The 12625-nt window shown below is 42.2% G+C and overlaps 1 protein-coding gene across 1 annotated transcript in view; it reads right to left on the reverse strand.

Annotated features, from left to right (window-relative positions):
* Nucleotides 1-387: 387 nt before the first annotated feature.
* Nucleotides 388-12625, reverse strand: part of LOC124798709 (28S ribosomal protein S29, mitochondrial) — a 96656-nt gene continuing 84418 nt past the window's right edge. Inside the window, exons 6-9 of the mRNA XM_047262224.1 lie at nt 1848-2008; nt 1624-1765; nt 1449-1541; nt 388-982 (exon numbers count right to left, since the gene is read on the reverse strand). Of these exons, the coding sequence (XP_047118180.1) occupies nt 782-982; nt 1449-1541; nt 1624-1765; nt 1848-2008 (597 nt within the window). The 3' untranslated portion in view covers nt 388-781. The remainder of the gene's footprint in view (nt 983-1448; nt 1542-1623; nt 1766-1847; nt 2009-12625) is intronic.

Here is a 12625-nt window from a genome sequence, read left to right on the forward strand (position 1 = left end):
GCAACTTCCATGATCTAGTGATTAGTGTCATTAGCAACTGAAAATGAAGTCTTGGGTTCAGTTCCCAGTGATCATCACTGATTCTTCTGGTGAGGCAAGTTGGGGGATGCAATAAATTTTTATTTTTTTTATTTTTCAGAACATGCTGTTGAATTTTCCTGATGCCTCACGTGAAATGTAGTCCCTGTTATGTGATACACCAAATAATGTTTAACAATTCATAAGCATACACTTTTGCTGAGGAAAGGGCCAATAAGAAACGGTCAGTAGCACAGAATGGACGGCTACAGTGCCACCAGTTCCACATGGCTTGTGTAGTGTTGGCCTTATGCCACACCTAACACTTCAATTGCAAATCAACAACACGTATCAGGGAAAAATAAAATATTAAAAAGCAAACAATTTTTTATCTTTACTTAAATACATTCAGTTAATGTTAATTTCAGTGAACACAAATTTTAAATATTTTTCACTCTACTGCACTATAATAAATACATTCAGTGTCACAACTGTTCATTCCATTTTCATATTTTAAGTACACCACAATCACTACTATTTTTCATTAACTGTGTGGCAATTTCTATGCCTTTACACTCTCTGACAAGTTTCTGATGGCTGACAAACCAGAGAATTCATTCTCACTCACCAATACATAGTAAAGCCTTACAAACAATTAATGACTGACATTTCACATATGTAGCTCTCATACCTATGAGTTTCATGCATATGGTTAATAACTCTCTTTTTCACTATATAAATACTTTTTAAAAAGAACAGAAAATTATAAAGAGGCACACTCTAACATTAGTCGTCTTGGATTATAGGCACTGATAAATATCAATTCCTTGCGCCCGTCTTCAGATAGTCCTCTTTCATTTTGTATCCATCGTCTGTCTGCATAATAGTCCAGGCAGCTATGGATTTCCTTATCACTGTATTCAGGCACATGAATTGGAACAAATGGATCCAGATGCTCAAAACCCTGAAATGTATAGAGCATACAGCACCATGGCAAAAAAGGGAAAAAAGAGAACAAATTTAGTAGATAGGCAGTAAAACACAAAGAAGTGCATGTGACATGACAGACACTGTTGAAGTGTTCTCAGTTTACATTGCACAAATGGTTAAATAGGGAAAAAGCAGGAATCCATGAATTTCACTTGATCATGCTAACAAATTTATTTTTAGGAAATTTATAAAAGAACTAGGCTTCCCATGTGCCATTATTTATGTATCAAATAACTAGAGTGGAAAGACAGTGATCTATTTAGTGAACTATTTGCACCTAATCCATTTTCTGTTTCAATTTTTTTACTGAAGAAAGACAGCAGTTTTAGTCATGACATGCAGTTTGATGTTATCTCAATATTATTTATATTCAGTATACACACAACAGCAGCAAAAATCACGCTACGCTAAAAACAGTGTTTACATAAAATGTAACCCACCTCTTTCCCAAGCAGGTTTACTGGTAAATCACTCTGTCGTCTCTCCCCATAAGCGAGAAGTTTATCTACAGTGAGAACTATTGCACCATTGCACTGAAATTACAAAATTAATCAAAATTTTGCACATTATTATGCTTACGGTGCTATTATAAACAGTCAATTAATAAAATTATACCCAGTCAAACTTTGTGATGTTTAACAATGCTTCAGTTAAAGTTATATTTGATGGAGGAACAGCTTTCTTTGTCTCTGAAAAGACACGAGTTGTGGGGTAGAAGAATGCATTGAAGCCATCAATGACAACAAGAGTCTTGCACCTGAAACAAAATAACGAGTAGGAAATAATCGAGTTTTCTTTTATTTTTTCTTTAACTATGATTTCAGTATGTTCCAATTTACCTCCCAGCAGTTGAGTGTAATTTAATTTCTTCTGCAATTACACTGACAATGTCACAAGCATACTTTACTCGGTTAATTCCCAATTCAATCAACTCCATCAAGGGTGCATCTTTACTTGTTGATTCTCTTTTACTCCACGTAAGATCCCTAGATACCCTGAGCTGCAAATTAATTCATATATTTATGAATCTAACACAAATTTGGTAAGAAATTTCTACACAAATAAATAATCACTAAAAGAGTGTGAAGACATTAACTTCTTACAAACCTCTCCCATCAAGCCCTAGAACTGAGTTTGAGATAACAGCCTAAGTAAGTTAAATAATTAAATTGTGGAAGTTTAAAAGTTTCTTTGCCAATGGCCTTCCTGCAATGGTGGCACCAGTCCCCATCAGATCACCGAAGTTAAGCCTGTCAAGCTTAGCTAGCACTTGGATGGATGACTGCCCAGGTCTGCTGAGCAATGTTGGTGAGTGGGGTGCTCTCAGCCCTTGTAAGGCCAATTGGGAAGCTACTTGACTGAGACATTGCAGGTCCAGTCATGAAAGCTGATGATGGCTGGGAGAGCAGTGTGCTGACCACATGTCCATTCATATCTGCATCCAGTGATGCCTAATGCCTACCACCTGAGGATGATACAGCCTTCTAAGGCCTGCTTGAACAGACAGAGAGAGAGAGTAAGAGAGAAAGAGAGAGAAAGAGAGAGAGAGAGAGAGAGAGAGAGAGAGAGAGAGAGACGTCTCTTTGTGGGCAGTGGACTGGTAATATGTAAAGGCCATTTTATATGTGGAAGGTCTATGAAATCCTCATACTAACAGAGACTTTCAATAATATTTTTTGTGCATGTATATAGTGTTTGTTTAAAAATGTAATTTCCCTTTCTCTATTTCTAACGACTAGTGACTTAAGAGTAGAACTAGCTGTAGCTCCAGAAGACACTGTTTGCCGCTACCTGAGTAACTGAGAAAATGATGGCAAATCTAAATTAGAACACCTGGTTTAGGATTTGAAGCTAGCTCTTATCAAACACGTGTCCAGCAGTTTACGACAGTGCCCCTCCAGTTTATGGACTTTGCGTGATTCAACATGATCCAAGAGCTGACAGCACAGTTAAAGACCCTTATGATAAACACAAACCTACTGCAAAATGGTGACACAACCAGTCCGTAAATGTAGTAAAGGACAGTAGAATGATTATCCACCAAAAGTATCCTGCCATGCTACATATCTCACACAGAAAATATTAATTCAACAGTTCATTCTGAGTTACACAGATTCCTTCTCAAATAAGGTTCTCCAGGGATGTAGTACAACTCAAGGCACTGTACACACTATGTAACTTGGCACCTGGGGGCGGTAGGTGCAGTTGTAAGTGAACCCTGCCTCCCAGATACTCTCTTCCCAAAGGTGAGGCAAGATGTAAATCAAATATGCACTGGTTTTATATAGTCAAAATTTTCATTAAATGAAACAATCGAAATCCAGGGTGGACTGTAACAATATTATGAGAAGTTAAGTTGCTACTCACCATATAGCGGAGACGCTGAGTCGCAGATAGGCACAACAAAAAGATTTTCACACACACACACACACACACACACACACACACACACACACACACACATAGACACACACATGCAAACGCAACTCACACACATGACTCATGATTGCATTTGCATGAGTGTTTGTGTGCATATGTGTGCCTATTGTTGGCAAAAGCCATTGGCCGAAAGCTTTTAAGAGTGAAAATCTTTTTGTTGCACCTATCTGCGACTCAGCATCTCCAGTATATGGTGAGTAGCAACCTTCCTTCTCACAATATTGTTATTTTCGTTAAATGATGTGATATAATCAACACTGAAAAACTGTTTATGCAAATCACAAAATACTGCTACACGATGCAATGTGAACAGTACTATTTGCTAATTAAGGTTGGCTATGAGCAAAAACAATTCAACACCAGCTGACTTCTACTAATTTCACTGGTCTCAGCAGCTCCTGCGGCAAGTGCCTCTTATCATACTTCACACATCAAAACTCCATTCATAAATCTTGGTACTGTACAATTTCCAAACTAAGACACCAAATAAAGGACATTTATTAAGTTAATTAAGCAGAAATGTCATCCACAGTGTGAACAAGACAGATCAAGGCCTTCAGTATGTAGCAGACGTAGTAATGCATTAACAATCCTGAGTAACATTCCTCTTTATCTTCAAAATTAATTTTTATGATGACATTGTTTAACAGAGCAAGGTTGGATTATCTTACTTGTTCCCATACCAGTCTTGATGCCAATAATATTTTTCCCCTTTTCTGATTCTGTTCATTACTAATGCATATACTATGTGTACACAGAATTACCAGATTCTTATTCATGCAGTATTTCTCAAAATTTCATTATTCACAGTATAACTAACCAATTATTGATGACAATGGTATATTTAGTTCACATGGAAACACTTTATTTAAAGTAATATTAATAATTTACTACACCTGTAAACCAAGTGCTCATAAAAATTCCATCCACCTAAAAACTGCTTGTTTCCAGACTGACATAGCTTGTTCAAATGCCAACACCTGTTTGAAGGAAATATTTTACTTTTTCTGAAAACGCAATATTTCAAACGTTGTGTGGTGACCATCAACCACAAAGAGAAATCTGAAATCAATATCCTGGCATATCTTTTGTATGTATTTGACTTTTCTTCAGTCTCTGCTTCTCTCCCATGTCCTTCACATCTGTTTACTGTGTCTACTGAATACAGTAATTTGGATAATAAGTTGTTGGGATTCGTTCTACTCATAATCCAGCACGGTACCTGAATCCCACATTGCTGACCCTAATGATCACGAAGACCCCAACACTCAGACAATCAGTTTTTCGATGACTACAATGTGTTTTTGACATCCACCATGAGCTAGCAATTCAGTGCTGTTCTGATGTTTTGCCTTTCATCATATCCAAGAGATTTTTCAACATGGATTATCTACTTGGCATGTACAGTGCACAACAGTGATACTGTGTTCTTCCATTGACTATTTTGACTTGTGTGTTTTCCTGTAGTGTTACTACACAACAGATAATGACACTCTTCATATTGTTGTTGCTACAGGACCTGATTGTTACTGAGAATTGTGTTCCAAACATTCAACATGTCACCAACAGTGTTCACTGCACTGCACACCACAGTGGCGATGCCAAATATCATTCGCTGGACAGCTCATCATTGCAAAGTTTATTTATTGCACAATGTTGTTTACTACACACAATGCCTCATCCACCATTTCCAACGCCATACCCAGTGCTTTCACAGAACATTCTGCAATGGAACTGTGGAGCTCCAGTGCAACACTCAGTGCAGAATACTGTAGAAACGTAATAAGAATGTGAAGCACACTGCAATCGCACACCCTAACCCATGACGGCGCGATCTTGCGCAGCATTCCATGCACGAGGCCATCTGTTTTCCGCACTCATTTCCCACACAGTTGCCTTTCATGTGAACCGCAGCCTGTCGCAATGGGCTGCCCACTTCTGCATTCCTCACCCCTTCCACAAGGGTCCCATGTGACACACCACATCTTGCAATGACACCGATAATGCAATCAATGACCACAGCCATCACAGCCACACTGACACCACAACAGGCACTCACATTACGTGCCACCATGAAGGGCAATGCCCTCAGTGACCACGGCCATCGAAGCCACACTGATCTGGTGTTCGCATTACATTCTGTGAATGGCGACTGTGCTTCTGTATCACCCACTGCCCCCCACCCCTCCATGGGACTCTCGGGTGATCCACCGTGCAACACATTCTCATCACACCCACAGACTGATCATTGCTGCTACGCCGGTTGACTCTGTCACCATATCCACTACGTTTGGTTCCTTATGTACTACACCATGATGACATCGGGTGATGATCCTACTGGATAAACTACTCTAATCAATCACGATTTTGCCACTCACAACCATTCCTGCCGTCAAAACCTGTCAAACCTGCTATTGCCACCATTTTGTCCAGACAACCCCCAAACATTGTTTACAATTATGGAAAATATGCTTGCTGTTAACAACATGATGCAAGATGCCAACATTTAAGTGGCTACTATGTGATTATCAGTGACATTACTGTTGCACCACTGACTCACGATAAGTACAGTGCTGCGAATTCGGCACTCGTGTAACAAGTTTTGCCTGCCTCCATTGTGCCACCTCCACAAGTTTACTATAGCTAACAGTATCAACACATTCCCACTGTGTACGACACCCACTACAGTGCTACAACTGAGTCTGTCCAGACCCACAGAATGCTGCCAATGGTGACATCACAGATGTTGCCAAGCAACCCAGCATTTGCTTGGTCAACATAAACAATAACATGCAGCCCCAAGTCATTCCTATTACGTGTGATGCCCACCTTCATGCTTCACCATGGTCCATCTGGACCCACAAGAGTGCTACTGACAGTGACGTCACAGTCACTTTCCAGCAACTGGACCTTCACGCTGTCAACACAAACAGTAACACGTCGGGCGACCGTGCCCTCTACGCTGGTGCACTCACGCGGGAGGAGTTTGTTGCCAGCATACCCCCACAATAACAAGCTGCACGCCCATGCTTACTGTGCTGCAGACATTGAGTGTGTCTATTTTCCGGCTTGGCTCTTCTCTAGCTGCCTTCTCACTTCACACTGCATCAATTCTTCATGCCCTTCACTGACTACGACTGCTGTCGAATAGCATGCTCCAGGCTGTGCTCGCATTGAATATGACTCTGCGGTCAGTTCCAAGCTGTTGCACTTGACTGACACAAGTTCCGAATTCGACGTGCCTCGTGTTTTGATTCATTGATGGCAAATGGGCACTCGCCATTGCTTCTTCCCAAAACTGACACTGACCTCATTCGTCTTAAAAGTTCGATGCCCTGGATCTCATCTATACTCTTCCAAGCTGCCTTTAATGGACATTCTCCATGAGTGAAACTGTCAAACCCAACTTCCAGGTGACACTGTTGCGCCACACATGCTTTACTCTCCATGTCGCATATGCCTTGATTATGCACAACCACTGAGGAAACCGATCACCCTGATTTCACTAGTCCTTCCAGATCTATCGACGACTCAAGCCCAGTCACTCATGGATATGAACATGCTGACCAACTTCACCCAGACTACACTCAGCCACACTGGTTTTATCCTCCCTGGTTACCACACACTCACCAACTCAATATGCATGGTGCCATATACAGCAAGACATGGCATGTTCCACCCCACCTATGACAAACATCTTAACTACACATCATAAGGTTGGATTTTCACGTCTTCCCTTGCCACCACATGCCAATACCGTGCCATTCAATGACGCTGCCTGCTACTACTACTACTACAAATGCTCCACACCGATTGTTCAGCTCATCACTTTACTGGTCGAGCTTCCCTTCAACCACTCCACAAATGACGCCCCACGCATTGCTATGTCGACCTCAAACAATGGACCACTGCCACGTCAGTTAAACTGCAATGCACGTGCCACACTACATCACAGCATCCACTGTGTCACTGGTACACAAGGTTATTGTCCAAGGATGTTTCTGCCATTGATGAACCCCCAACATCCACTCCTCTTACTGACAGTAGTTCAGTGCGGCCGACCTCGTGATGACACACTCTCAGTCTTCAGCCTCACCCTCTTGCCATATTCACCATGCTCCATGCTACTGAGGGACTGTGAGGCACCCTCTGTGGTGAACATCAACCACAAAGAAAACTCTGGAAGCCATAACTTGGCATATATTTTGTAAATCTTTGCTTTTTTCTTAGTCTCTGTTCTTCCGCCATGTCCTTAATATTGTCACGTAGAAGAAGGTGTAATCGGATGAATGACGAACACTAACTTCGCTTAACGAAGGTTTATTCAACAATTGCACATACAAGAGCGCGGAGCGAACTGCCTCTAGCCATAACACATACAGTATATACAGCTACAGAACATTCCAGTATAATGATGCTTGACATTTGTGGATACTTCTAGAATGTACTCGAACTGAATAGAGAGACTAAAATTGTACATTCCAGGTGAGTTTTGAACTCACGACCCTCCATGCAACAGTTTAGTATCATAACCACTATACCACAGTGCTATTCAGCTTCTTCTGCGACATTGCTCCCTCCTTAAGATAACAGTGTCTCGGTGTTACGTCATTTTAGTCCGGGAACAAGTCATCAGTCCAGCATACTCCAACTCCCAATGACTGGTGCTCGCCCAGGCGGTGATCTTCTTATAACTTCTTTTGCCGCTACCCGCTACGCTCTTCATCACCTTGCCGCTTGTTGCCTATCACTCTAGCTTCAAATTTACCCTGGGTGGCAGGACCCTTGTAGGGCTCCATTCGAAGGACATGGACCATATCTCTGATCTTGCGCCGGGGTCGAAATCTTCAACTTCATAGCTAACATCAGACAACTGTCTGACAACCTTATGACGCCCAAAGTAGCGCCTAAGGAGTTTCTCAGAGAGACCAACCTTCCGAATAGGAGTGAAGATCCAGACGAGGTCATCAGGCTGGTAGATAACAGGGCGGTGGCTCGCATCATACCTTCAGCGGTCGTTTTCTTGAGCCTGCAGCGTGCAGAGTCGAGCTAACTGCCGGGCTAACTCAGCTCTGGTTAACACCTGGCCGATGAAGTCGTCGTCCATGTCATCAGGCTGTAACGGAAACACAGTGTCCATCGTCACAGTCGCCTCACGCCCATGCACCAGGAAATTGTGTAAATCCTATGGTGTCTTGTTTGGCGGTGGTGTAGGCAAAAGTCACGAAAGGTAGCACCTCATCCCATATGTTCTGCTCAACATTGACGAACTTTGATAGCTTGTCAGCCAAGGACTTATTAAGGCGTTCAGTAAGCCCATTAGTTTGTGGATGGTAGGCAATCATCATGTGATGAGTAATGTTCTACCGATGGTTTATCTCTGTCACAAGATTTGATTGAAAAACTTTCCCTCAATACATAATTGACGACCTCGGGGCACCGTGTTTTAATACAATGTTTTCCACGATGAATTTGGCTACCTCGGATGCTTCGGCTGTTTTCATGGCTTTTGTAATGGCATTGCGTGTCAGATAATCAGTGTAAACAATAATCCATCTATTGCCACTAGCAGACATTAGAAATTGTCTGATGAGGTCAATCCCAACATGCTGGAAAGGTGTTTTGGCTGGTGGAATTGGTATGAGTAGATCAGGTGGTTTCTGAGGAACTGCCTTTCTCCTCTGGCACTCTTGACAGTGTGACACATAGTGACGGACACTCTAAACAAACCTGAGCAGAAAAATCTTTTGCGGATTCTATCGTAGGTCTTAATAAATCCTAAATGTCCGGCCTCAGGTGTGTCATGGAATTTCTATAGAACATCTAAGCACATATGTTTAGGAACCACTGGTAGCCACCTCTTTCCAAACGAATCAAAGTTTTTTTTGCAAAGTGATCTATTAACAACCTTAAATTGTCCTTTCACATACTCTGACCGATTTAAAGCAAGCATAATTTGAGATACCTTGGTGTCCTTCTTCTGCTCAGCAGAGAGATCGTGGAGTGCAACAAGACAGTCACTATCTTCATCAAAGTCTTGATGGTCTTGCACACGGTTTCTTGAGAGACAGTCGGCATCTTGGTGTTTTCTTCCACTTTTGTACACTATGGTAATGTCATACTCTTGAAGACGTAGTGCCCACCTGGCGAGTCGTCCTGTTGGATCCTTAACACATGTCAACCAACAAAGTGAATGATGGTCCGTAACAACTGTGAATGGCCTTCCATAGAGATACTGTCCAAATTTGCACATGGCCCAGATCACAGCAAGACATTCTCTTTCTGTAGTTGGGTATTTTCTCTCAGCTTTTGTAAGTGCCCTAGAAGCATAGGCTATAACTTTATCTTCTCCATCCGAAATTTGCATCAGAACAGCACCAACCCCATACCCACTGGCATCCGTGTGTAGTTATGTAGGTGCTCTCTCATCATACAGACCAAGTACAGGGTCAGTCGTCAGAGCTTTTCGCAGCACATCGAAAGAATCTTGTTGAGCACCACTCCAGATACCTTCAGCATCAGCTTTTAACAATTCATAGAGTGGCCTGGCTTTGATACAAAAGTCTTAGGTAAAATGACGGTAATAAGAACATAATCCAAGGAAGCTTCTCACATCTCTAATACTTTTAGGAATAGGAAATTCCGTTATAGATCTCACCTTCTCTGGGTCTGGCCACACACCTTCATTTGACCCAAGGTGTCCAAGTATTTTGATTTCTTTTGCTCCAAAGAGACACTTTCTTGGATTAAGTTTCAGTCCGCCTTGTTGGAGACACTTAAGAATGGCTCTCAGTGTTTTCATATGTTCATCAAATGTCTCTGAGAACACTATAACGTCATCTAAATAACAAAGACACATCGTCCACTTCAGGTGACGTAGAAGATTATCCATCATCCGTTCAAAAGTTGCTGGTGCAATACACAAACCAAACGGCATTACCTTAAACTCATACAGGCCCTCAGGGGTGATGAATGCAGTTTTCTCATGATCAGCCTCATTTACTTCGATTAGTCAGGATCCCGAGTACATGTCCATGGTTAAAAAAAACTTAGCACCCTTCAGACAATACAGTGTACCATCAATTCGTGGAAGAGGGAAAACATCCTTTTTAGTCATCTTATTAAGCTTCCTGTAATCAACACAAAAGTGACAACCACCATCCTTCTTCCTGACAAGAACCACTAGTGACGACCATGGGCTGTGTGACGACTGAGTGATGTCATTCATCATCATTTTCTCTACCTCATCGCGAATTATTCAACGTTCCATTGCTGACACATGGTACGCTCTCTAGCTTATTGGTTGATGGTCTCCAGTGTTAATCTGGTGCTTCACCATTGATTTGTCTAATTTGCTCTTCACCTGTGGACTGAAGCATTCATAGAACTCTTGAAGAATGGCAAGTAGCTACTTCTGTTGTTCCTTAAAGAGATCTGTTGATAGTCAAACTAGAAGATCTTGTCTCGTAGTGGTAGCGCTAATTTCGCATACAGACTCGGCATGGGAGTTAACAGCTCAGTGTTTGCTAAGCACATGCATCTTGGAAGGATCTGCGGTTCTCGGCGACAGTTAACTATCCACAATTCACCGATTCCGTTCTTAAACGAGACGACAGAGGCTGGGATAACCAAGTTATGCTTCAGTGGTGTGCTTCTCTTACATTCCACTACAAGATCCACGGGGTGATGCATAGCATGACACATGACAGTTGCCTTTCTAACACTGACTGCAGGAATGATCACTTCATCCAGCACACACACACATCTTCCTGTCCACAGTATCTTATCTCGTCTAGCATAATCTTCGAGCGACCACAATCTATAATTAACTGGGAAGCTTTCAAAAAGCCATCCGAGAATGACGTCATGACTTCTCTCTTGTAAGACGAAGAATTCTAAGGGCTGTGTATGGCCACTTATACCCACACAAATGGTACAGTTTCCTGTAAATTCTACAAATTTACCATTAGCCACCTTCAGCAGACTTATTTTGCTGTCAACAAACGTGATTTTCTGCAACAGGTGACAGTACTACTCCAAAATATCTGAATTTGATGCTCCGGAGTCCACAAGAGCTTGGGCTGGTTGGCCATCCATGAGGATATCGACGTAGTTTCCTACATTTCTGTAGTGATCGACGACAGAGGATTTTTCTTTTCAGTGGCCTCACCTCCAAGGAAGGTCGCACCCTTTAGTTTTCCAGGTTGCACCGGCTAGGTGATCGGCTGGAGCTTCAAAACGGCGATGGAGACCTTGATCGGCATGTTGGGAAGCGTCCTCTCCAGCGGCTAGCTTGCGGCAATGGTGACCTGCGTCATCCTGCACCCACATCTTCTTGTTCATCTTCATCGCCCCAGAGTTAGCATCGGCTAAGATCTGTCTGCTGTCTTCTGGCGTGGGCGTCATCAAATATCCACCGTCTTTCTCGACAACAGCACATCACATGTCCCATTCATCCGCAGTGGAAACATACTGGTTGGTCATCCTGGGTCCTCCAGACATAGGGATCCTCCAGACGTCAGTCTTCCTTGGTGCCCAAACAGGTTCCTTGTACGGCATTGTAGGAACATAACTCCGCCTGGGTCTCAACTTTTTCAACGCTTTAAAGTAAATGAAGGATGAGAGATTGGGTTCAATGTCTGTTCCACTTCCTCCCTTATGACCTCTTGAAAGGTCTCAGCATTTTGCTTGCCGTGCAATCCAAGTGCCTTCTGAACTTCCTCTCTCACTATCTGATGAAGAACACTTGCGAAAACAGTTGCTTCCTCCATCACAGTAATCAATACAACGTTTGGAAGCCATTCAAACTTCTTGCATGTAATTCTTTTTTGATGCATTGTCTCGATATACTGGCACCATTTTATGAAATCATCTGCTGTCGATACCTCCTTCAGGAGTAGGGCTTGATACATGTCCTCAGCAAACCCTTCATGATATGTGCAACCTTATTTTCCTCCTTCATTCTAGGATACACTATTTCACACAGATCCAAGACATTTTGAATGTAGGATGCTGTAGTGCTGTAGTTTCTCCTGGATGCTGTGACCTGCACTTTAATTTATTTTCAACCTTGCACTTATGTTGTTGTGTGTCGCCGAAATACATTCGCAGTTCTGCCTGGAATACTTCCCAGTTTGTGAACTTCTCCTCGTTGTTCTCATACCATTGCTTGGCAGTG

This window comes from Schistocerca piceifrons, chromosome 5, assembly GCF_021461385.2.
Source record: "Schistocerca piceifrons isolate TAMUIC-IGC-003096 chromosome 5, iqSchPice1.1, whole genome shotgun sequence".
Taxonomy (NCBI): Eukaryota; Metazoa; Arthropoda; class Insecta; order Orthoptera; family Acrididae; genus Schistocerca; species Schistocerca piceifrons.